Here is a 27315-nt window from a genome sequence, read left to right on the forward strand (position 1 = left end):
GGCAGTCAGGCAGGCAGGCAGTCAGTCAGGCAGGAAGGCAGGCAGTCAGTGCAGGCAGTCAGGCAGGCAGTCATGCAGGCAGGCAGGCAGGCAGGCAGGCAGGCAGTCAGTGCAGGCAGTCAGGCAGGCAGTCATGCAGGCAGGCAGGCAGGCAGTCATGCAGGCAGGCAGTCAGGCATATTGTGATATCAAATATCACAATATGTTCAGCAAATACCATGCCATTGATATTGTTACAAAAGTACATTCTTAAAAAAATCTAACCATTTCAAAGATACCAAAAGCAGCCGACAATACTATAAGGTTTGTGAGGTTTATCATGTCATGATATCGATTATTGTCCAGCCCATACGTGTACATGTATACATTAGTCTGGATGTCCATCCAGGTGTAAATACTTACTATGAGGGAAATGGAGTGGAGCAGACAGAGGGAGACCCAGCTGTACAAATCTACTGGGATGTAGTTATTGTCCCCTTCATTCAAGCAGAAGGCGGCAGATATTTTTAGCTTTGAGACAATAGGCAGCCAGCTGAGAAAGGTTCCCTATGGTTATGTGGTTTTAGGGTTAAGTTGGTTTGTTTATCATTTGATTCTCATCAGCTGTCGTACAGAGTACTGACTGATAGTCTTCAGGTTCAACACTTTCTCACATTGTCAAAAATAGCAGATGTACATGCTCGCAGTGAGCTTGTATATCTGCTATTTTTGAATAGCTAATGCAAAAATCCAAAATGACACAGATGCTTTCCCGTTTTTTAATGTTAAAAGGACATATATGACAGACATTCAACACAATACCCATTATTCACATGGTCATAGACATTACAACGTGACAAAGGATATGAATACGTCTTTGACAACTAGAGTCCAGTAATGTGGTCGGCTGTGTGAGGTATTTTTGAAGGTTTTGTGTGAATGTACTTGAAGAAGATAATTGTAATTACACGAAGATCTTGTAAAAACTGTGCTTTTTAAATTATTTTTTCTTTTTTTAACTCTTTATTTTAGGATTTTCGAATATGCAAGACAGTCAAAAAAAGACAAACAAGACATACAATGGGACAGGAACATCAACAGTAAAAATAAAAATAAACTGAGTAAAAACTAAAGACAAAAAAAACAAAAAACAAGAGGTCATGGGATGTACAACAACAGCAATACATATTACAGGTTTTTGGGTTTGTTACATTCAATGACAACCTTCCGGTTCACTCACTCCACAGGACATATTCACTCCACATCCACCCCCCCAGCTAAGTACTCTGTCCATTTCTCCCATCTTCTTTCACCCAGCTCTTTTTGCAGTCTTAGCGAATAGGTCATCTGTTCTAGGTGATGCAGTTGTTTTACAATGTTGATAAATAGGTCGGCAGTAGGACAGTTCTTTTGTAACCAATTTCTTGTAATAGCTTTTTTGCTTGCTACAAGTAGAATCTTAAGTAAGTAGGAGTCATCCCGATTTAGCCCGTCTGGGAGTTGTCCTAGGTACAAAGATGTGAATGTATCATCTATTCTAAAACCCATAATGTTTGAGATAAGTGTTGTCACTTCCTTCCAAAATGGTTGAATTACCGGACAAGACCAGAAGACATGTGCATGATCAACCACTGTATCTCCACATTCTCTCCAACAGTCCATATGGTTGCCAGTCTGTTTGGACTTCTGTTTTGGAGTAATAAAGAAGCGAATCTGGTTTTTCCAACAAAAGTCTCTCCAAGTCAAGGAATTAGTGGTCGTTGATTGCGTTTCCCATATATTCATCCATACTTCATCACTTATATCAATGCCCAACTCTTTTTCCCATCGCTCTTTCACATACATTGTAGAGTCCTTTTTCAACGACATAAGTCCATTATATAGTTTACTTACAAGACCCCTGTTGCTTCCTGAGCCATAAGCATTTGTAAATACAGTGATTAGGCTGATTAGACCCTTTTACCTTTTTACTAAAATAATCCCTTACCTGCAAGTATCTGAAAAAAGTCCTGGTTAGCCAACCCATATTTCTGCTTTAGGGTTTCAAAACTGTCAACATTTCCATTTTTAATCATAGTACATAGAGAAGTGATGCCATTGTGGTGCCATTGTTTATACCTATTGTCTAATACTGCTGGTATGAAGTCAGGGTCATATGCTGGCCAACTTAAAAGTTTTGCCTCCCTCTGAAGCTGGAAGCGTTTAGCAACTTCTAGCCATAATTTGAACGATAAATTTACCCACTGACTCCTTGTCTGAAACATTCCTTTCTCTCTGTCAGTGCAACCTAATAGCGACTGTATTGGTACATCCATCAGGGATAACTCTATGCTTTTCCATTTTGCAATGTAGGGTCGGTTACACCAATATACCATATTACCAAGAGTCTTAGCTGAGCTGCTAGATAATAGTCCCTTAAAGATGGGAGAGACATGCCTCCTCTCTCTCGGGGCAGTTGTAGGGTAGAGAATTTCACCCTTGGCCTTTTTTTATCCCAAATAAAACGTTAGATATGTTTATTCCATTCCCTGAATTGTTTTAAAGGTATTTCTACTGGCAGTGACAAGAAAAGGTATAATAATCTGGGTAAAATTACCATTTTGACTGCTCTTATTCTGCCACCTAAATCGAGAGGAAGCACGCTCCACCTGCCAAGATCATCATACATCTTTTCCGTTGCACCTTTGTAATTTACATCAAACAATTGTGGCAAGTCCTTGGGCAAATTCACACCTATATATTTAATATGAGATGAATACCAATTAAATTTGTATTTTGTTATGTATTCTTGTGTAGGGTTGTAATTGAATGTCAATACCTGGGTTTTGTTTACATTAAGGGCATACCCTGAGTAAGAACCATATGTTTCCAATATTTCCATCAGTGTGGGTAGCCCCGAACCTGGGTCCATGATTGTGACAAGGACATCATCAGCATATAATCCGATCTTATATTCTTCTCCGCCTATGGATATCCCCTTATTTCCTCTCTAACTGCTTGGGCCAAGGGCTCGATGAAAAGATTGAAGAGGCTCGGGCTGCTTGGGCAGCCCTGTCTGCACCCACGTTCTAGAGCTATGGGATCGGAAAGACTACCATTTATTTTTATCCTTGCTGTAGGGGAGGAATAGAGTGCTTGAATGCTTTGTATAAAACCCTCGCAAAAACCAAATCTGTGCATTACTAAGTAGAGGAAGCCCCAATCCACGGAGTCGAATGCAGCCCGGGCATCCAGACTGATTACAATAGCGCTGGACTTTTCATTATTAATCTGCTCAATAACATGTAAAGCCCTCCTTATATTATCTTGGGTTTGCCTGGATTTCAAGAACCCTGATTGGTCCTCATCTATGAGAAATGTCATTGCCTCCTCCATCCTCTTTGTTAAAATTGAGGTGTATAGCTTGTAGTCTGTGTTTAACACACTTATGGGTCTATAATTCCCACATTCCATTTTATCCTTTCCTACCTTGGGGATAACAGATATAAAGGCCTCATTCCATGATGGTGGAAGATGACTTTCCTTTAATGTGAAATTAAAACACAGTAAGTGTTCCCTCATAGCCTTATACCACTCAGGTGGAAATCCATCAGTGCCAGGGGATTTATTAGAGTTTAGGCTAGAAATTGCTTCATCTATTTCCTCTTGTGTTATTGGTGAAATTAGTTTTTTATTCATCGTTGCGTCAATTGAGGGGAGGTCTAGTGATTCCAAAAAATCAACGACTGTTTGTTTGTCTGCCCTGTCCGGTTGGGAATATAGTGATTTAAAATGTGTTTCAAATACTTTCTGTATGCTATCCATATTACTGGTAATTTTATTTGTGACTGGGTCTCTAATTTTATATATGCTGTTTTCGGCCTGTTGTTTTCTAAGCCTCCAGGCTAAAAGCCTTGACGCTTTAGGGCCAGCTTCATAATATCTTTGTTTCATAAATCTTAGATTTTTTTCCACTTCTTCACTTAGTACTTTGTCTATTTCTTGCTTAACATTTTTTATTTGTTTTTTTATTGTAGGTTCCTTGTTTGTAACATGTGTTTGTTCTAACTCCCTCAGTTGTTCTTGTAGTTTCGAAAAATGTTCAGCTTTTGCCTTTTTTATTCCAGCTGTCCAGGCTATAATTTTCCCTCTGAGAACCGCTTTAGCTGCATCCCACAATATACCTGGGTTCACGTCTCCCCTGTCATTATCCTGTAGATATAAAGTTAGGTCTGATTCCATTTCTTCTCTAAATACAGCATTATTTAAAAGACTGGTATTCATTCTCCAAAGTGTTTTTCTCCTTCTACCATCTAAATGAAAAGTCAAATATACCCCTGAGTGATCAGAAAGGTCTCTCTGACCCACTCTGCACTCCTTCAACCTGTGCAGGTCTGCATTGAACACAAATATATAGTCTAGTCTTGTATGAACAGTGTGTCTTGCACTAAAGAACGTGTACCCTGGGGCCGATCCGTGCATGGCTCGCCACACATCAATTAAACCCAAGTCTGCTAATACCTTATTAATGCGTTTTTCTGTGGGGGTTTTCTTTCTCTTTTTGTTTGTTGAGTCCGAGTCATGGAGTGTAGCATTTAAGTCACCACCAAAAAACAAAGTACCATATGATTCAGTTGCGATCAAATTAAATATCTTTTTGTAGAAAGACATAGTACTGCCCGGGGGGGCATAGACATTAAATAATGTAACTTCTTTTTTGTCCAACTTTCCCTTCAATAGGACATATCTGCCCTCTTTATCAATTACCTTGGATATGAGTTCAAACTGAATCGAATTAGAAATCAGGATAGCAACCCCTCTTTTTTTACCGTTTTTGTATGAGGAGAAATAAGTGTTCCTAAACCCCATTTTCTTTAATTTTTCGTGTTCTGGGTCAGACAGGTGTGTTTCCTGCCAGAAAGCAATATTTATCTTCTCCCTCTTCATTTTTGATATCATTTTGCTCCTCTTAATGGGGCCATTTAACCCATTTACATTTAGAGATAATAAGTTATAATGTTGAAGATTCATATTATTTTTTGTATTGAGCCCTGTGTGAGTGATGCTATTGTGGCCCCTAGGAATTACACTAACTCTGAAACACTACCACCCTCCATTTAAAAGTGTACAGACATTCAATCCCACTGTTTTGTGCCTAACAACAGTAACAGTAAGAGGACAGCAGAGGGCGCTTTGAGGCTTTGTGACATGTGGTCTCTGGCACACGTTAAACAGGAAGTACTAGTATGCAGATCAGATCAGTGCAGTACAGACTGAGTGATACACTGAATGTAAACTGATGTGTGATCTAAATCTGTTTCACAGGTAAGAGCTGCTATAAGGACCAAAGAGTACATCCCCAAGTGTTATATATGTGCATGAATAGGGATCAGATGGGGCAGAGATGAGTTCAGTATAAGATGAGTGTTTTATGATGAGTGAGTTGTGATTATCCTGGTATTAGCATTAGCAGTGGCATTTAGCATGCTAACACTGCAACACAGCAGCCATGTTGATTACATTTGGACTGTGATATTTCTAGTCAATCCCCAACATAGCTTTGGGGTATGTTATGGTTATTTGAGATGTTGAAAATACTAATGTCAGATTTGCATTATTCTCTAAGAGTGTGTTCTGGGAGCTAATGTTGTGCTTATATTTCTCAGTCAACCAACATAAGAAGTGCTATTTACTAAGATTGCTGCTGAAGCTGTTTTATGTACTGTATGTTAAACTGAAGGTATATGTTTATTGATATCTACTGTATGTATGTATGTATTACAAACAGAAAGTACTAGTATGCAGATCAGATCAGTGCAGTACAGACTGAGTGATACACTGAATGTAAACTGATGTGTGATCTAAATCTGTTTCACAGATTCCCCTATCCTGAAAACTAAAATAAATGTGTTGCACCGGAGTGAGGATTCTTCTTCATTGCATATGTGTAACATATTTGGCGAACCAGCCAGGACGAGACACCAGAGGTCTCAATAAATACCCGAGCCTTCATCAACCTTCTGTAAGATGGATAACAGCCAGCTCCTGCGTGATCAAGTGAGTGCAGCCCTATGGCAGCTGAAGGAGGAGTTTCTCATGGATGTCTGCAGGTACATGAAGTGTGATGGCCTGGACAGTGGAGACCACCACAGTAGGACCAGACGGGCACTCATCAAGAGGGCAGAGAGCGTGATGGACCAGATTGAGAAAGATGAAGAGGATGCTGAGGTTTGTCAGTATTTTACTGAAGTACTAAATCATATTGAAAAAAAAAAAGAATGCCTTAATCCAGAAAAAGGGCAAAGCCCAGAGGAGCCCGCTCCAACGAAAGGGTTAGAGGATAAAGACTTATTGCCAAACAAACCTTTCCAGAAGATCACAGCCTCCCCACTTAGGAGCCGACCAGAGCCAACATATACACTGCCTGAAGTAACATTGAGGAGGGAGTTTAAAATATGTGGGCAAATTGGAGAAAGTGGGCAGAAGGAGAAGTTATCCTATCTCAGCTTAGTCCGTCAGATTGAGATGGGGACCGAAAAAGGACACACAGAGACTGAGATTGTGGAAGCCGTGATCAGGGCTGTCAGTCCAGGGCTTCCCTTGAGAGACATGTTGGAGATAAAGCGTGGGCTGACCCTCACATCACTACTCACCATCCTGAAGGGTCACTACAAGGTTGACAGCTCCACTGACCTCTACCACCAGCTTATAAACATCTCCCAGGATCCTAGAGAGACCCCCCTGAACTTTGTATTCCGGGCAATTGAGCTGAAGGAGAAGCTGTTGTGGAAAACAGAAAATGAGGAAAATGATGAGCAGTACAGCAGAATCACCGTTCAGCGCAAGTTCCTCCGCTCAATTGAAACTGGGCTATTGAATGACTCTGTGAAATTCCATATTCTTCCCCAACTCAGAGATGTGAGCACCATGGATGAAGAACTAATTCAGAGAGTAAATGAAGCAGCCAAGGTTGAAAATGAGAGGCAGGAGAAACGGAAACGGGTCAATGCTTTTAAGAATCCTAAAGTGCAGGAAGTACAGTCCGAAATCCAGACGAACTCCACACCAGCCCAAAGTCCCCCTACACCAAAGGAGTCCAGTATAGCAGTGGCGGTCAAAACAGTGAAAGGAAAAGAGACTAAAACTGACAGCATTAATGCACAGCAGATCATGGAAGAACTTCGTGCAGAAATGAAGCAGATGTTTCTCACAGTAATGGAGACAAGCCGCCGCCCTCCTGGACCGAGGCAGCGAGAGAAAGGCTGCCAAAAGTGCAGAGAAGAGGGGGTGGGTGAAGATTGTTCACACTGCTTCAAATGTGGGCAAGTGGGCCACCTATCCCGTGGCTGCAGAGTACAGAGAGCATCGTCGGGAAACGACCAAGGACTACTGAGGCGGGACTACCGGTAGCCCAGAATGATATGTCTCAAAGCAAGCAGTTTCCAGCCAGCCCGACAACTGTGACTATGACAGCACCCAGAGCAGCAGCAGGGGGCTATTCAGCTGTAAATGCAGTTCAGTATCTACCCCCCAAGCATCGGTCACGATTAGTGGGTCTTGTAGGAAAGAGATGTATGGTGAACTGCTTTATGGATAACCATCCAGTTAACGTATTGTGGGACACAGGGGCACAGTCCAGCATAGTAAATGAGCCCTGGCGACAGATACACCTACCCCACACAGTTACCCGCCCGATTTCAGAGCTCTTGGAGGAGGAGACCCTGACAGTCCTCGCTGCCAATGACACGCCCATCCCCTATACTGGCTGGATTGAGGTCAGCTTCCGGTTGGACAGCAACACTCACATGACAAGCAACCTACAAGTGCCAATACTTGTGTCAAGCGATCCTGCAGTTGCCAGTGACCCCATTATAGGCTATAATGTCATCGAAGCCATCATCAACAGAAATGAGGGGAAGACTAAAGATGGAAGAAAGCAGCTGACACACAAAGTGAGTAAAGCATTTGCCATTTCCGTGAAAATCGCTCACAATGTGGTGAAGCTCATGCAAGACAGTGTTCCAGATCCAGAGACTGGTGTTGTGCGCACAGGTGGAAAAGTTGTGTTCTTGCCAGCCAATGAAGTTACTACTGTCTACATCCGAGCACATGTGAGTTCACAAGCTAGAGGCCAAGACATGTATTTTTCACCTGACATACTTAATCCCACAACAGAGGGCGTGGTCCTCAACGAAGTGCTGGTGCAGGTACCAGAAAGGAAAATACCATATGTACCGATACCCATGACCAACACCACAAACCACATAATTTGTCTGGACCGTCACCAAGTTGTTGGACACCTAGAATCTGTCAAAACTGTGTACTCAGCAGCCATTCAGACTAAAGATCAGCAGCCGTTACCTGACCAGACAGATAGGACAGAGTCCAAGTACAACAGGGAAGAAGACATGTCACACCCTGCACCACAGTCCGATAACAGTCAAGAGGAGAGACCCGTGACATGGGACCCCCCGGTGGGACTCAACCACCTTTCAGAAGGTCAGCAAAGAGCAGCAAAGACAATGTTGAGAGAGGAGTGTCAGGCCTTTGCATTCGACAGCGATGATGTAGGCTACATACCTTCTCTTCAGATGCACATCACCCTCAATGACACCAGTCCAGTACAAAAAACCTACATGTCTGTCCCAAAGCCGCTCCACAAGGAAGTAAAAGAATATCTGCAGGACCTGTTGAACAAGGGGTGGGTTACACCATCACGGTCACCATACTCATCGCCGGTGGTCTGCGTCCGGAAGAAAGATGGCAGTCTGCGCCTCTGTTGCGACTACAGAGAACTGAACCGCAAGTCAGTGGCAGACCGGCATCCCATACCAAGAATTCAGGATATGCTGGATGCACTCGGGGGAAGCTCATGGTTTTCTGTGTTAGACCAGGGAAAGGCTTACCACCAGGGCTCCCTGGATGAAGCGAGTCGTCCGCTGACAGCCTTCATCACGCCCTGGGGGCTCTATGAATGGGTCCGCATACCATTTGGCCTGAGCTCCGCCCCTGCTGAATTCCAGAGGAGCATGGAACATTGTCTGGCTGGCCTGAGAGACACCGTCTCTTTACCATACCTAGATGACAACCTAGTACATAGCAGCAGCTTTGAAGAACACCTGGAACATGTCCGTTTAGTCCTCCAGCGCTACAAGGAGCATGGTGTTAAGTTAACTCCAAAGAAGTGTGAGCTGTTTAAGTCCAGTGTGCGATTTCTTGGCAGGATGGTGACTGGAGAAGGTTACACCATGGACCCCGCAGAGATGGCGCCTGTGATGAATCTGAAGGGAAGAACAATTGCCACCGTCGGTGATCTGCGCCAGGTGCTAGGGTTCCTATCTTATTATAGGCCTTATATCCCCAATTTCTCCCGTGTGGCCCTTCCACTGTACAGCCTACTAACTGCCCCAAACCTTGAAGAGCACACATCTGACCCACCAGCAGGAAGACACAAGAAAACAGTAAAGAAAAAGAAAGGTCATTTATCATCACGCACACCCATACCGTGGACCAGCTCTCACCAGGAAGTGTTGAACCAGCTGATTGACGCCCTCACAAAGCCCCCTATACTTGGATATCCTGACTTCACCCAGCCCTTTGTGGTACATTGTGACGCATCCCAGGTTGGTTTGGGTGCAGTACTGTATCAGCGTCAGCAAGGGAAGATGAGAGTGATAGCGTATGGCTCCCGCACCCTGAGTCCGTCAGAGAAGAGGTACCATCTGCATTCTGGGAAGCTGGAGTTTTTAGCGTTGAAGTGGGCCATCTGTGAACGCTTCCGTGATTACTTGTTCCATGCTTCATCATTTGTTGTTTACACGGACAACAATCCCTTGACATATGTGCTCACTACGGCAAAGCTCAATGCTACGGGACACAGATGGGTGGCAGAATTAGCAGACTACAACTTCATCATACGCTATCGCCCTGGAAAAAACAACTCAGATGCTGACGGGTTGTCTCGGATGCCGTTGGACATAGAGGGCTACATGAGAAGCTGTACAGCTGAGTCTAGTCAAGAGGCAATAAGTGCATCCATGGAAAGCGTGATGGTGGAACAGAGAACGCCGTGCCAAGGCATTGGGGTGGTCCACATCAACGCCTTGAGCCTTGTGAAAGACTGTGAGACTGGCCAGCCTCTCACTCCAGCACAAATACGCAAAGCACAGGAAGAGGATGAAACCATATCCAGATACCTTTGGTATAAGTCACAGAATAGGAGGCCAAGTAGAACGGAGATGAGAACAGAACACCCAGCTGTAGTCACACTACTGAAACAATGGCTAAAGATCCACGTAGATGAAGATGGTGTCCTACGCCGCAGAACCTCTCACCGAGAACAGCTGGTGATTCCCAAAGTCTACTGGCCACTTGTTTTCAAAGAGTTGCACCAGGACATGGGCCACCTAGGGGTGGAGAGAACGCTTGACCTCATCCGAGAAAGGTTCTACTGGCCACAAATGCACAAAGAGGTAGAACATTTTGTTACTAGTGTGTGTGATTGTCTTAAGAAGAAGAGACCGAGTAAGCAGACCCGTGCACCTTTGACACCTATCCATACCACCTATCCATTTGAGCTAGTCTCAATAGACTTCCTTCATTTGGACAAATGCAAGCATGGTTATGAGTATATCTTGGTGGTCATGGACCATTTTACGAGGTTTGCACAAGCCTACGCCACAAGAAACAAGGCAGCGAAAACGGTGGCAGAGAAACTCTTCAATGACTTTGCACTCAAGTTTGGATTTGCCAATCGTTTACACCATGACCTCGGAAAAGAGTTTGAGAACAACCTGATGGCCAGGCTGAAGGACCTCTCAGGTGTCCAGGGCTCCCATACAACACCATACCACCCACAGGGAAACGGGCAGGTTGAGCGATTCAACCGTACCCTGTTGTCAATGTTGCGGACCCTAGAGGAAAAAGAGAAAGAAGATTGGAAAGAGTCATTGAATAAAGTTGTTCATGCATACAATTGTACAAAGAATGAGGCAACAGGCTATACACCCTACTACCTCCTTTTTGGAAGATCTCCTCGCCTGCCAATCGATCTTCTGTTCAATCTCAAAATTGATGAGGCTCATGACACTTATGAGAACTATGTGAGTCGATGGCAGAAGAGAATGCAAGAAGCATACCAGATAGCTGCCAGTACAGCAGACAAGGGGGCAGCTCGAGGAAAAGCTCACTACGACAAAAAGGTACAAGGGAGAGACCTTGAGCCAGGGGATCGAGTCCTCATCCGCAACCTGACCCCAAGAGGCGGGCCTGGGAAACTTCGGTCGTATTGGGAAAGCCAGGTATATAGAGTTAAAGAAAGAAAAGGTGACAACAGCAGCCCAGTTTACCATGTCATCCCAGAAAATGGCATAGGGAGGGACAGAGTGGTCCACAGAAATCTCTTGCTGCCATGCGACCACCTACCTCTAGAGCGGACACCAAGCCAGACTTCTCAGTCACGGCGAGACCCACAGAGCACCACAAAGAAGAAGAGGAGACCACAACGCAGAGAACTACAGCATCCAGAGCCCGGCGGTGACTTCGATGATGACTCAGACGAGGACTACAGTGCGACCTACAAGTGGCGTCTCAGATCCAGCAGCAGCGCAAACCAGCAAAGTCAACAGTTGCTGAATCCTCAGACGGAGCCGTTCCAGCCACACCAGAGTCCCCAGCATCTGCACCTTGAAGAGGATGAGCCACTACAAAGCGAAGAGGATGTGTCACTGCAAAGCGAAGACGGTGTGACACTACAGTCTCAGAGGCCTGAACCAGGCCTTGACAGTCCTGTGGGTGGTGAGTTAGAAGCAGATCAGTCACTACCGGTAAGACAACACCCGCAAAGGCAGAGGCATAGGCCAGTGGTACTGAGTTATGACACATTGGGTCAGCCTTCTTTAATCACCAGACATTGTGACATTAGAGACAATCAGAGTAGTGAATGGAAACCTGTATGGCGACCATGGACGGTTGAGGGTTTATGTTGAATTGAACATTCCGGGAAATGTCAGAGACATTTCATTTTGTGGGGGAGAGTGTGGCCCCTAGGAATTACACTAACTCTGAAACACTACCACCCTCCATTTAAAAGTGTACAGACATTCAATCCCACTGTTTTGTGCCTAACAACAGTAACAGTAAGAGGACAGCAGAGGGCGCTTTGAGGCTTTGTGACATGTGGTCTCTGGCACACGTTAAACAGGAAGTACTAGTATGCAGATCAGATCAGTGCAGTACAGACTGAGTGATACACTGAATGTAAACTGATGTGTGATCTAAATCTGTTTCACAGGTAAGAGCTGCTATAAGGACCAAAGAGTACATCCCCAAGTGTTATATATGTGCATGAATAGGGATCAGATGGGGCAGAGATGAGTTCAGTATAAGATGAGTGTTTTATGATGAGTGAGTTGTGATTATCCTGGTATTAGCATTAGCAGTGGCATTTAGCATGCTAACACTGCAACACAGCAGCCATGTTGATTACATTTGGACTGTGATATTTCTAGTCAATCCCCAACATAGCTTTGGGGTATGTTATGGTTATTTGAGATGTTGAAAATACTAATGTCTGTTTATGGCAGATTTGCATTATTCTCTAAGAGTGTGTTCTGGGAGCTAATGTTGTGCTTATATTTCTCAGTCAACCAACATAAGAAGTGCTATTTACTAAGATTGCTGCTGAAGCTGTTTTATGTACTGTATGTTAAACTGAAGGTATATGTTTATTGATATCTACTGTATGTATGTATGTATTACAAACAGAAAGTACTAGTATGCAGATCAGATCAGTGCAGTACAGACTGAGTGATACACTGAATGTAAACTGATGTGTGATCTAAATCTGTTTCACAGATTCCCCTATCCTGAAAACTAAAATAAATGTGTTGCACCGGAGTGAGGATTCTTCTTCATTGCATATGTGTAACACTATAGCTCCAGTAAGTGAGCCCTGTAATCTAGATTTTGAACAAATGGATAACCTAGACCTCAAGTCTGTGGTTTCAACAAAAACCTGCATTTCAAATAACATACATTGTACCTGTAACAACAGCATCCCGGACCTCAGTAGGAAACAAAAACAAAAAAGAAACGACAATAAAACAGAACAAAAAAAACACAGAGAATTTCCTAGGGTAATGAAAGACATCTGTATGTCTTCAAAGAAATGAGGGGATCTGGCCACAATGCGGGGCCCCTCTCTAGCTAATAGAACAAACAAAAAAAAGTGGCTTCAGTTCACAGTTCAAGTATCAGCCCTTAATTATTACTTTTTTAAACGTATTCAAAGGATATTTATCATTTGTATGATTAACTGTATCACACACCGTGCTCCACCAATAGGTCGGAGATAGATCATTGACCTCTTATCAAGACGTTTCTCCGCCGGCTACTCCTTCTTCGGGGTCCGCCCTGCGGTATTCACTCAGCCTATCTCGAACCTGTTGTTGAAAGCGCTGTTTAGCTCCTTGCGACGCACGTCTGGGTCCTATTATCTCCCACGGCAGAAGTCGGGTCAGCGCCTCCTCAGTCATGCCCTTCTTCTTCTTGGTGGTGGCCGGGACGATATCACCGATGTCGAGTCCTCTCTTCCGCAAGTCCTCCGCTGCTTGTAGTGCGTTGTCGTAGATAACAGCACCAGTGTCCAATTCAACTCTCATTCTGGTTGTCGGGGTTTGAAATCGTATCTTCTTCTGCAGTAGGGCTTTTCTAATAGGGGCATATTCTCTTCTCTTTTTCTGCACTTCATCCGCATAATCATTATCGAAATACACCCGTTTCCCATTAATGCATGGCTTGTTCTTCCAAGCGGTGTGGATGACCCTCTCTTTCACTGTGAATTGGAGAAATCGAATCACCATAGAGCGTGGCGGGGCGGTCGCGGGGGGTTTTGGTCCGACCCTGTGGGCTCGCATAATTCCCAAACTCTGGTTCTGTCCCAGATCCAAGTCCCCAAGTTCAGACTTTTTTTTTTTTTTTTTTAAGATATTTTTTTGCTGCTTATGCCTTTTATTGATTTTTTAAGGGACAGAAAGTAGGCTGACAGGAAACGGGAGAGAGATGGGGGGATGACATGCGGTAAAGGCCGTGTCGGGTCCGGGAGTCGAACCCGCGGCACACCGCGACTGGATCACCAGTCCGGTGCCCAGACCGTTACGCTACGGCCTGGGCCCCCAAGTTCAGACTTTATCAGCTTTTCAACAAACTTGATCGTGTTGCCCCCCTCCTCCGCCAGTTCAGCCCCCTCCGGTATGGAATAAATTCTTATGTTTTCGCGTCTGGAGTATCCTTCCATAAAAGACACTTTATCTTGTAGTGCCTTTTGATCAGATAGCAGTTGAAGAAGAGTGTCTTTGACACCAATGTCCCATCTTTCTATATTAGAAAGACTTTCCTCCATTTCCCCGACACGTTTCACTGCTCCATCCAGCCGGACCGTTGAATCCTGTATTTTCTGGTTTATTTCAGACTTAAACTCCAACATTTGTTTCTTAATATCGTCTCGGAAGCATGTACGGAATTCAGCGAGATCCTTTTTCAGCTCGGCTTGCATTGTAGCCAGACCCGCGGTCATAACTTCACTCATGGCTTTGCGAAGTGAATCCACCGTCCCCATGTCGGGTCGCTGATCTATGCCGTAGCCGCCTCCTCCATCTTGTCCTGCTGTCGTTTTCCCAGCGTTCGCGTCCTCCTCGTTCCTCTGTTCCACAGCGTTGTTTCTTAACTCATATTTTCCTCTTTTACCCTGGTTCTTTTCCCCGTTCATTATTCACTCAAATTGTATAATTTTGGATGTATAAAAACTTACTAAATTAGGGGAATATATGGGCTGATACCCGGAGCTCTGTTACTAAGCTGCCATCTTGTGTAGCGTCACTTTTTAATTTTTTAAGGAGATCTGATCTCGGTCTAGGGGTAGTCTCGTGTAGCCAGACAACCATTCCACAATCTCTGAATGCTACCGTATATAGAGTCTGGAACTACACCTCCCGAAATCTGAGTAAGGAAGCTGCCATTTCTGTTCACAATTTTTTTTATTAAAATATCTTTACATTTTATTTTTGTAATTTCCATTTCTGCTGAGCAACAAGCTATATATGCTTAGGTGATTCTGTATTTATATTGGGATACATTTGTGTGACTCTGCTTCACAGCTTACTCATGATAGAGCTTCCATTACTCCAGACTGTATGACCGTGACGGAAGCATTTTTTTTTCAACAATGTATTTATTTTCCTTTTTTACACACAACTGACAATACAAACATACAAAAAACAACAATGAGCATTACAAGACAATTACTGGTATAAAGAAAGCAAAACAACAATAACCAAACCCCCCCCCCCCCAAAAAAAAAACCCAAAAACAACAACAACAGCACTACTCCTCTTCAGCTCCATCCATTAAATGTGACAAATTATTGTTCTTTATGTAACTGAAAAATCACACCCGTGTGAACTGATTGGTGCAACCCTCCCCCCCCCCCCCACCTCTCTCTCTCTCTCTCTCTCTCTCATTAGCAGGCAACAGTGCAGCACTATCCCTCTCTCTGTTTCTGGCACAACAGCGCCCCTTCTGGTACTCATAGTCATATGTATACTGGTGCTCATTAATGTCACATAGGTAGGTGAACACGGACAATGCTGTTCCTTGGAGTGGTTGCACCACTCAAAAATGCGAGAGGCAACAGTCTGGCCACGCAAGACTAGTCTAGGGGTAACATTAGCAAGTAACACAAACTGCTGAAACTGGTACTCCATGTGTGGGAATTATCTCCACCAGGTGATCAGTCATGTATCTCTCTCTCTCTCTCTCTCTCTCTCTCTCATTGTAACTCATTATGCCACCAAACACAACTTCTATTGAGTCATTGCGGAGAACACTGACTGAAATAATACACTCTACAGTGTAGGGGGGGGGGGGGGGGGGGCGGAAGTTGCAGGACTTTGGAAATGCTCAAGGAAATGACATTGACGCTTTACAAATCTGTTTACATTCTCCGTGACTGAAACAATGAAACTCATATACGAGGGAAATACATCTGACGGATGTTTCCGGCCCGACACGTCCGCCGTTACACTCTCTGCCTTAGGTTGTGACCAGGCTCGTATGCCAGTTCTCCATGCTTGTCTCGGCCACGCGTTTTATTTCTACTTTGAAAACAAAACTCCTGCAGGTCTCCAAGGCTATTTCCACCTGTGCCAGCCCATTTTCAGTTTTTAACAAAGGGCCACGTATCGTATGTTGTGATTAGAGAGAGAGAGAGAGAGAGAGAGAGAGAAAGTGTTATAATTGGGGCATTACTCCTGGTGGGCATTTGTGCTCTATTGAGCACAACATTTTTTTTTGTTCTGTTTCTGTCAGTGTGTAGGTTTTTCATGATCATATAACTGTACTGGTTTCTTTGAGGATGATATTTTGTTGAATGACATCAAGAAGCCTCGTGCGGTGCCACTCAAAGTGACTACTGGGTTGGGCTTGCTGGATGCATGCATGGGCCAACCACTAGCTATATGTCAGAAGCAGTTGAGGGCAAAATTTCACCTGTGCATATACTGTATAATTGGTATTCTGACCTGGAGATTTTCTGTTTTAAAAAGAGCCGGTCAGACAGCTGTTATACCAAACAAACAGTGTCGCACAAAAGTAATGAAAAGAGCAGATCTACAAGCTCACAATGCCTCAGGTTGTGAGGCGTTGTGAACTTGTGAGCTTGTACAGCAGTTTGACTATTTTGTTTCACTATCTTATTTTTGAGTGGTGCAACCACTGCCTTACGTGTGTGTGGTGTGTGTGTGTGGCTGGCTGGGTGCCTGGGTCTGAGCACGAAAACAGCATGGTTGTTTTTCACCACCTGTGCGCAACCTAACACACACACAAACATACGCACATATTATCTGTATATATGATGATTTCGGGTGTGCCAGTACAGTACAGTAGAGCAGGGGTCGCGAGACATGGCCAAAGCATTTCCTGTGGGTAGACATAGAGAGGAGCATGTCTTTTTGGCAGCTTAAAGGATAGTTCAGATTGTTTTAATTTAAGCTGTATGAAATACGCATTAAAAGTAAATTAATCCACAAAACTAACGTCATTTGTATTGTTGACCTATTTCTAAAATATTAGTGCAACTTTCGTTCATTTTTTACTCCTCTATCACACGGAACTATGTTTTTTGTGTCCATATCACAACGCCCAAAAAATTGTTCCATGGTCAAAGTTGAACGAAAGTTGTGCTACAATACAAATGACGTTAGTTTTGTGAATTAATAATAATAAGTACTTTTACTGCTTGGCCCCAGTGTCCCCCACAAAATGACCGGAACTACTTAATATTCACCTAAACCAGAGCAGAACTCCCACCACGGGACTCGGGCAATCAATTAATACAGTTGCAACCACTATATTAATGGCAAGTATTTCATACAACTTAAGTAAAAAAAATCTGAACTATCCCTTTATTTATTTTTTTAACAAGGTGCAACTTTGGTACAAGGGTGACAAAGTCAAACAGCAAGGCACTGTTGTGGAAAATGTTAAAATGCATGCCAAGGGAGTTAAAATGCATCTACGCGTTTGCAGCACACAGCCTTCATCATGGAAACCAGCCCCCTTTTTGAAACCAATCCCTTGATCGACAAGTGTTCTTGGGAGGTTCCCTCATTAGGAAGTGCCCCTCCAGCTGAATCAAGTTCCCTTGATTCCAAAAACCTTTTGGAACGCACTTGCCCTCCTTGCATAGCCTCCTTGTGCAGAAACAGGAAACAGAGACCATTCGTTGCCATGGTTACCATCATGCCATTGTGTTACTTTTTAGTTTTTTACAAACTATTTTGTTTGTTTGCCCTTGTGAACATCAGTTGGAGCGTTGTCTATTCTGCATCAGATGAAGATTCTTTAGGAGCAGTTACACAACGCAAATGTCACTTATTTGTGGTGGTACTTTCGTTTGTAGGTTGCGTTTTCCATTCGGACAGAGAGCAGTGCTGCACAAGCCAATCGAGTTTAGATCGGCATAGACTCGCCCTTGAGGGCTTCATAAGCCACTTCCACTCAAAGCTGCTTGGTTTCGGACGACACTTAAAATGGCGCAGCCTCGCGTGAACGCGCATACCTGTGTGTAGGGCGAGTGGCGAGGAGGCGGTTTCAAAAAGGGCATAAGCATTAATGAGGAACAAGCAATACTTAGTTACGTATACTGTATAGGAAATGACATCATAGGCTCATTACCATACTAGATTGAGCAGGTGAGTAGATAATGGGAGGGAAGAATCTTCTTTTTTTTCATACTCAAAACGTACTGTTGAATTTCATGCTTGAATGGTATTCTGTGTCTGGGAAACATGGTTTAATGGGTTCCGTTAGAAAATCTTTGTTTTCTGGCTATAAGGGGGTTTATTAGGATCAGGCAGAGTGGTGCATTATTGATTCTTAGTGTGAGGTTAGCTTTGAAGTCTTGCCTATGTGTCTAGAATTGCTAAAACTGACTTTTCCCCATGCATGTGTTTCTCCTCCAGGATTACACTCTGACTATGTACTTCCAGCAAGCGTGGCGAGACAAGCGTCTCTCGTACTCTGAGATTGCACTCAATCTCACTCTGGACAACAGAGTGGCGGACCAGCTGTGGGTCCCAGACACGTACTTCCTGAACGACAAGAAGTCTTTTGTCCATGGCGTGACGGTGAAGAACAGAATGATCCGCCTCCATCCTGATGGAACCGTTCTTTATGGTCTCAGGTAAGCCCTCACCTGTCCTGGTATCTCACTGTGTTCGGATAGCGCACCTGGTTGATCATTTTGATTAACCACTTAAATATACATACTGTAGATGACCATAGTCCACTCTATATTACTTATACAAGAACTTATACTAAGAATGTTCACACCCAGAATAGCAACACTGTAGGCTTTGTGTGGTGTTCAGATTTTAAGCTGGACAGAAAAATATTGCAATTTAGTGTCTTCTCTTTTGGGTCAGCATACAACATTATTGTTAACGTCCGTATTGTAGGCAGGAGTGAGTCATGCATTTTAGTCTCTCTGCTGGCCCCTGCTGATTATCGATATCAATAATTGATTCGTTATCAATAATGAAGCAGTGCGATACAAATAGGAGGAAATGTATTTGATCGTGCAGACTGTTTCTCTTCATCTAGAAAACATCTCTTTGTGGTGTTAGTCTCTGATGCTTGTGAGAAGATTGCTATCCATAATTGATAGATCATAATCAATAATGTAGCAGTTCAATACAAACTCAGATGCTGTATTTGCATTGCTGCGGCATAATTTGATTGCACACGCCATGATGTTGCCATACCGCTGGCCGCTGTCGCCAGTTCTCTGCCCCTCTGCCCCATAGAATGCCATCTATAAAGTGTCTCTAGAATGTACTTGTGTATTCACAATATTAACATTTCATTCACTCCTTCTCCCTCTCTCTTTCCATTGTGCTTCCCCTCTTGTACGAAGACGGCTTAAAACGTTTAAGTATCTGCACTGCACCGGAGAATGTGTTGCTTTTTATTTATTTCTTTTTTTGCTACAAAAGTCAATAAGTGTAATTTATCACGCTCTGCTTCTAGCGTAAGAGCTGAAACACTTTTCTTTTGCATACAAAATACAAAAAATTGAAAAAAGGGGGATGGCAGGGGTGGGTAGGTGGGAGTGACTTTATGGTTGTAACCTCAAGTGGCGTGTCAGTACCGCGGGGTCAGTACCGCGCCCGCGGGGTCAGTGCCACTACCGATGCCTCTGCGGGCTCATCTCTTATTTGCGTCCTGGGTTGGTTTCCGCGTCTTATTTAATGCTAACACAAGCTGCTGACCTGGGGTCAGCCAGGTCACACTCCTGTGTGTGCGCTCAGAACAGCAGGACTCTCACAGGATACACGCGCCGCACGTCACGCAGTGTTGAAATGTGTGTGACAGGCTAGCACAACACACATTTCCTGCTGTATACATCAACAGGCCTAGTGATACAGATATGCTGTAAAAACAGACCCCGGCTCCCCCCTCATATCACAGCTACCTTGTTTTTAGTTGAAACGCTTTTAAAGAGCATGAATAATAATGGCTTTAAGGTTCCATATTGTGGAATATCAGGTGCTGAGCAAGCAAGCAGCATGCGGCCTGCTATTAGCTCTGAAGCTGAACGTGTGTGTGTGTGTGTGTGTGTGTGCGTGTGCACGTGCATGCGTGTGTGTGCGTGCGTGCCATTACTCACTCCGTCTGTCCAATGAGTCCATTTCTCTTCAGAAGCGTTAATATTGTAACCTCGAAAAAAAACAGCCTTTTAAAACGGCCCAGAAACAGGAACTGGACTCCTATGTTGCCTTCTTCCGATTGGTTACGGCCACTCATGTGACACGCGCTTCGACGCAGTGCAAGGCATGTTGGGTTACAGGTGTTGGGAAAGGTGATGGGAATGATGGGAGAGGTGCACATACTCTGCACCACTCAGTTCACACGTTGGTGTTATTTTCTTTAAGCTAGATGTGAGCGCGCCGAAAGTGTCTCTAGTAGCCTATAAAGACTTAATTTCGGCCATTTCAAAGTAGCCGATCTAGGGGACACGGTGGCGCAGTCGGTAGTGCTGTCACCTCACAGCTAGAAGGTCCTGCGTTCGATTCCCGCTGGGGACGCTGTGGGCGTGTTCTCTAGCCATAGGGGTGGGGTGGCGAAACGGCCTTTCTGTGTGGACTCTGTGGAGTTTGCATTTTCTCCCCAGGTCCCATACAAGGCCCCAGTGAGGCTCTCCAACGTTGAAGCCTTACCCTAGTGGTAAGAGGAGGGACTGCAGGCGGACACGGGGAGGTATGACGAGGAAACCCCGTGCAGCTGGGCTTTAACGTTGAGCGCTCGTTTGCACTTCCGCATTTTGGACACCAAATAATAATAGTTTTTTGGTGTCATTGACATAATCAAGCTCCAACTTAGCTTTGACTGCTGATAGCGCCTTCCAGTCTGGATCTGAAGGAATATGAATTGTTTCCAGCTGTTTTAATTGGTTCTCTAGTTCAGGTTCTGGCCTTTTTGGACTACCTTTTTTTAAATGAAGCATATGAAATTATATCAGCCGCGAACAGTAGCTTTTGCTGCGTCCCATATCATAGCTGCAGTCACCTCCGAATGCTTGTTCTCATTATAGAAATCGGAAACGACTTTTTTAAAAGTATGAGTCAAACTCGCTATCAGTTAGGAGAGAGGTATTAAACTTCCAGCTCTTAGACACAGGCTTGGGTTGGGTCAGTGTGATGTCAAGAAGGACCGGGGCATGGTATGAGATGACAATCTGTCCTATTATCACATTTTGATCCATGCCGCATGGAATCAAGAAGTAATCTAATCTTGAATAGGATTTGTGTGGGTTGGAAAAAAAAGTATAATTTCTAGAGTTGGGGTTAAATTCCTTCCATACATCAATGAGGCCAACCACCTCACACAGACCAGGGGCTGCAGAGGATCTTGATCTCACCAGTGCAGATCTTCTATTTTCAAAAGATTTTGAAACTTTGAAAACTTGAAAATGGGACAGTCCGCATAATGAGCACTTTTACTTTTGCTACTTTAAGTACATTTTGATGCCAATACTTTTGTACTTTTACTCAAGTCCATTTTGAATTCCGGACTATTCTATATTGCAGTATTGATACATTTACTTAAGTAAGACCTTTTCCACCACTGGGCGGGGGTGAGCGTATTTGACGTAGTTCATGCCAGTGCTGCCCAGTTCATGACCAGGAGGAGCAGGAGATGCCAACAGTTCTCCCAACTGTCACCGGAGACGCTCTGGCTATCCGGGAGAAGCAGCCTCATCTAATTATCCATAGCTTGAAAAGGCTGAGCCAATAACATGCACACCACACAGGCAATGCAGGCAGCCAGACAGACACGGATGCACGCACGCAGGCAAGCACGTCATGCGATCACAAACGCACATATTTCTGCACATGCGCACATTATGGTGCTCAAAAACCTGGACACATGCACACCTGCACAAACATGCACTATGCACTCCCACAAACTCACGCATACAGTACACCAAACACAGTAACGCACACATATACACTTCTTGCAGCCATGGGCAAAATCCTCAATCCAGATATTAGGATTCGGGATTCGAATTTGGTTTCGGGTTGTTTTTTTTCAAATTCAATGTTGGTTAAAATTCCACGAGAGAAGGAACAGAAAGTACGAGAATGAGCGGAAACGTCCATATATCAGCATCCAGGTCAGGTCATTCAAAATGGAGAAATAGCTAGAATTCTTTTTAGCTGCCTTTCTCCTGCTCTCTTCTTCACTGTCACTCTCCTTCTCTCTTCTTTCCCCCTTTTCTCCGCTTCTCACTCTGTCTGTCTGTCTGTCTGTCTGTCTGTCTGTCTGTCTGTCTGTCTGTCTGTCTGTCTGTCTGTCTGTCTGTCTGTCTGTCTGTCTGTCTGTCTGTCTGTCTGTCTGTCTGTCTGTCTGTCTGTCTGTCTGTCTGTCTGTCTGTCTGTCTGTCTGTCTGTATGTCTGTCTGTCTGTCTGTCTGTCTGTCTGTCTGTCTGTCTGTCTGTCTGTCTGTCTGTCTGTCTGTCTGTCTGTCTGTCTGTCTGTCTGTCTGTCTGTCTGTCTGTCTGTCTGTCTGTCTGTCTGTCTGTCTGTCTGTCTGTCTGTCTGTCTGTCTGTCTGTCTGTCTGTCTGTCTGTCTGTCTGTCTGTCTGTCTGTCTCTCTCTCTCTCTCTCTCTCTCTCTCTCTCTCTGAATATTGTAAGGTCTTTTGTGAGAGGACAGATCCTTGTGCTATGGAGGCTGACGTTTTCTTTTGTGAGGGAAGCACAGCTCTGTTCCACAGCTCAATAGATGACATCGCATGGCCAGGAGGAGAAAGCTGTCGAGCAGAAGAAGAGACGGATTTGAATAACCCTTTTTTTTTGTCAATGGAGGCTTATGGTTAATTTATACTTCATTGTATGGCCGTGTGGCTTACCGTAAATAATCACCTCAGAAAAACAGGACATGATTATGTTTGCCTGTCATTTATTGACTGTAGCACTGCTCAACTCTATAGTTTCTAAATGTGCTACATAAATGAAACTGGATTAGATAGATTTTTCAGAATGCGACACGGTCATACCACAACGTATAGATTGGGTGGGCTTCACCGTTGCCTTCAAGTGCCTCTGGAATTGATGATCATCCCATGTTTGATGTGTTTCCAGCTATGGGCAAATAGCATGGGCAGATGGATCTCATAGCCATGGAAGGCAACCCATCTAGGAGAAGGACACTCTGAACTAAAACCAGGACTGTGAGGAGTTGCGCCCCACAGTCCTTAACCCATTTAGACATGAGACCGATTCTAAAAATGGCTACTAAATCCTAACAGTTTTCTGAAATACCTATGTTTCTGTATCAGTGGTGCTCAATATTTCATGTCAAGGACCCCCAAACATATATGTAATTGGCCCGCCGACCCCCGTCTGAAAATATGTTGTTCCAGGGAGCAGAAGCAAAGATTTGAGTTAAAAATGTTCTCTCGGAAAGAATATATATTCAAAGATTTGTGCCACATTTTCACGATGAAAAAAAATAGCAGACCTACAAGCTCTATGAGCTTGTAGATCTGCTATTTCTCAATAGCTAAAGTTAGCTCTGGTCCATAGCTCTAATGCGTTGCATTTAGAGCTATGTTACTCTCAACTTCCGCCGCTCGCATGAATGCAGACCAGCCTCTCGTCTTTAGCGTAAATAAAAAGAACGTTTTTGCCACTCACCAATACAAAGGCGGGTTGTGTCATTAGAAAGCTTACTTTCCTTAGTGGAAGCACTCTGAGCCCCCCACCACACGTATGAATGGTACTTTTTGGCCAGAAAGGGATTTTTTATTCATCAGAGGAAAAATATTCTCTATGAGGCAATTCTCTGGGCAATATCGGTAGAAGGTGCAGTGGAGTAACTAAAAGTATTTTTTTTCCTGTGGAAACAAAATCCCCTTTTTGGCCAAAAAGTAACGTTTATACGTGTGGTGGGGGGGCTCCCACTAAGGAAAGTAAGCTTTCTAATGCCTTTGTTTTGGTGAGTAGCAAAAACGTCCTTTTTATTTACACTAAAGACGAGAGGCTGGTCTGCATTCGTGCGAGCGGCGGAAGTCGAGAGTAACATAGCTCTAAATGCAACGCATTAGAGCTATGGACCAGAGCTAAGCTAAAGTATAACATAATGCTTAACCCATTCTGGACAGGAACCCGTTTTGGTATATTAACTAAGCATTATTTAGCTATTGAAAAATAGCAAATCTACAAGCTCATAGCGTGCCACTCGGTGGCACGCTATGAGCTTGTAGGTCTGCTATTTTTGAAAAATCGTGACAATGTGGCACAAATCTTTGAATATATATTCTTTCAGAAGACTTTTTATTTATTAAGGGTTTTTTGGTGTTTTATCCAGAATGGGTAAATAATCAGCATAGAAACTATGGAAAACAGTCATCCCAAGTATACTTCCAGCGGTGGGAGTGGTGGACAGTATGGGTGCTGGACATCATGACGACAGGATCCTATATCCGATCACAGCACCACGTCCAATGCACTCTTGCGTTGTCGCCGTCGGAGACCATTCATAATGGTGATCTTCAACGCATGCACAGTGAGAGAAGAAGCTATAGACTGGTGGAGCTATATAAGCACACTGTGCTGAGGAACAGCGAGTGGAGACTCTGGGAATCCATGCAGGAACACAAAGGAGTGCACACTATAAAGACCGGGTCGTGTAACGCAGTGAGTGGAGAGATGCACGTTCATCATTTCATCTGCGTGGACAAAACAAGGCCCTAGGCTGCCAACAGTTGGCACATAAAGGGCTAATGCTATGGGTTCTCTGATGCGTATGAGGCCCTCTGTCGGGTTTACCATCACACCGGATCCATAGCATCCTTATCGCAGGTAACAGCAGTCATAGTTGTGTGTACTACGTACTCACCCACTAACGTGCATGCAGGCACCATCTGAGGAGGTGGACCTTTGCGTCAGCGGTTTCCGAGGCATCTCGGCGCACAAACTTCCTGGCAATCCTGGGTAACTTCAGACGCAAAGGCTCGGCCCAGAGGACGTACCCCGTCAGTACGATTCGACACCCCCACTCTCACAGATCTGTGATGTCACCCCCCCCCCCCCCACACACACACACACACACACACACTTTGACTGGCTGTTTTTGTTGTTTTTCCCCGCTTGGATTTTCCGTGATGCGTTATTCTGATCCCACCGCAGTTAGAAAATCCCCGCTGTGATTGGCCAAGTCTGGCAGCATCATAAGTGTAAATCATACACTGTAGAATTGCAGGCATGGATTCTGAATGTATTACAATTTACAATTTACAATTACAATTTAGGCATTTAGCAGACGCTCTTAATCCAGAGCGACTTACATTTAAGCAAGAACAAAGCATGGGAATACATCACATAAAAAGCATTTATCATGAAACATGCGTAAGCTAAGAAAGTAACAGTGGAATATTTATATAGTGAAACTATACATACACTATACATATAAACTATACATCTTTACTACTATGCTATATATGTGTACTATGGCGTGCTATGACTACATACAATACAATTACAGTGCTGTCTACATAACATGCTATAAGTCTGTATCAAATGCTATATAATCCAACAGAAATGCTATCTAAGGGTTTAGGGTAAGTGCTAAGGGCCATGATGGAGTCTGAAAAGGTGGGTTTTCAGGCTACGGCGGAAGATTGGGAGTGATGCTGCAGTTTCACTTTAAGCTGTTAAATTATTTTCTTCAATGTGTGTCAGATTAATCAAAGACCAATGATGAGCCTCACCTCGCCGGTGTATTTATATTTCTGGAGCTCTGTCTCCAAATGAGATTCTGTCCCAGTATTCATGGTGGTTGTTGGTGTTTTGTCCGTAAACAAGGTCATTTGGAATAAAGGTGCATAGGCTGCCTTACTTGGCACGCACGCACGCACGCACGCACGCACGCACGCACGCATGCACAGATGCAGGCATGCACACACGCACAGCATGGGATGAACTGTGAGAGCGACCATGCATGTGGAGGAAGGGGGGCGGGGCTGTTTAGACTTCCGTGTCCTATTAGCTCCAACACAGTGCAATCTTTGTTTGAATAGATGTAGTCCGGTGGAACGCAGCAGCGTCTGCGTGATGGGAGAAGAATGCGATGCGTGTAAATGAAGAATAAACAGGTGGCCCAGGCCGTAGCGTAACGGTCTGGGCACCGGACTGGTGATCCAGTCGCGGTGTGCCGCGGGTTCGACTCCCGGACCCGACACGGCCTTTACCGCATGTCATCCCCCCATCTCTCTCCCGTTTCCTGTCAGCCTACTTTCTGTCCCTTAAAAAATCAATAAAAGGCGTAAGCCGCAAAAAAATATCTTAAAAAAAAAAAAAAGAATAAACAGGTGTGATCACTAATCACTGCTGATGTCTAACTATGTCTCATCCCTCAATGGAGAGAAAGCGACCGACAATTCCTGATCCTGTATTTTAACAGTGGCTTTTTATTACAGTAGGATGATGTGTGTGTGTGTGTGTGTGTGTGTGTGTGTGTGTGTGTGTGTGTGTGCGTGCGTGCGTGCATGCATGTGTGTGCGTGTGTGTGTTTTTTTAATTTATAGTACACAGTGGAGATTGACAGGAAACAGGTAGAAAGAGACAGGGAAGGCCGTCGGGATTGGGATCCGAACCCACGACAACGCAGTCAGGCTGCTTTAGAGCCTCTATATGTGGTATACACGCCTGGACCGCTAGGCCAGCGGGGGCCCATGGGTTGTGTATTCATGACATGCAGTCTCACACATACAGCGTCTCTGAGTCCTCAGACAAAAAGCTTCAAGACTCCATATAGCTGATGATGGAGGGGGTCTATAAATAGGCTGTTATTTTTACCCCTGCCATTTTGGCCTTGTTTCCATATCCCCCCCCGTTCTTCCTCTGGTGATTATGGCAGAAATGGCAACTGGATGACTGAATGACTGACTGGACGGTGAGCATATAGCAGTCCAATAGGTTGTGGGCCGACATACAGTACAGTAGAGGGGTGTAAACTGGATGACTGAATGACTGACTGGATGGTGAGCATACAGTATAGCAGTCCAATAGGTTGTAGACGTCGACAGACAGTACAGTAGAGGGGTGTAAACTGGGACAGCAGTTAAAACTCCACCGTTTAATCCCCCCGTGCACTGTGGCCCCACTAACTGGCTGTTATGTAAGAAAGAACCAGAGAGAGAGAGAGAGAGAGAGAACCATCTTTGACAAGGTTATGACTGATTCTCCAACCTATGCGGAGAATTCACCCACGGGCCTCCAATTATCGTTAATGTTA

General features: G+C 44.3%; 1 protein-coding gene across 2 annotated transcripts in view; it reads left to right on the forward strand.

Annotated features, from left to right (window-relative positions):
• gabrb2a (gamma-aminobutyric acid type A receptor subunit beta2a) overlaps positions 1 to 27315 on the forward strand; it is a gene marked incomplete at both ends in the record, with an annotated part of 73663 nt that overhangs the window by 24812 nt on the left and 21536 nt on the right. For both annotated transcript variants that reach the window (XM_083785435.1, XM_083785436.1), the window contains one exon: positions 18477 to 18697. In XM_083785435.1, coding sequence (XP_083641561.1) covers positions 18477 to 18697 — 221 coding nt within the window. The remainder of the gene's footprint in view (positions 1 to 18476; positions 18698 to 27315) is intronic.

This window comes from Protomyctophum parallelum, assembly GCF_964188405.1.
Source record: "Protomyctophum parallelum genome assembly, chromosome: 16".
NCBI lineage: Eukaryota > Metazoa > Chordata > Actinopteri > Myctophiformes > Myctophidae > Protomyctophum > Protomyctophum parallelum.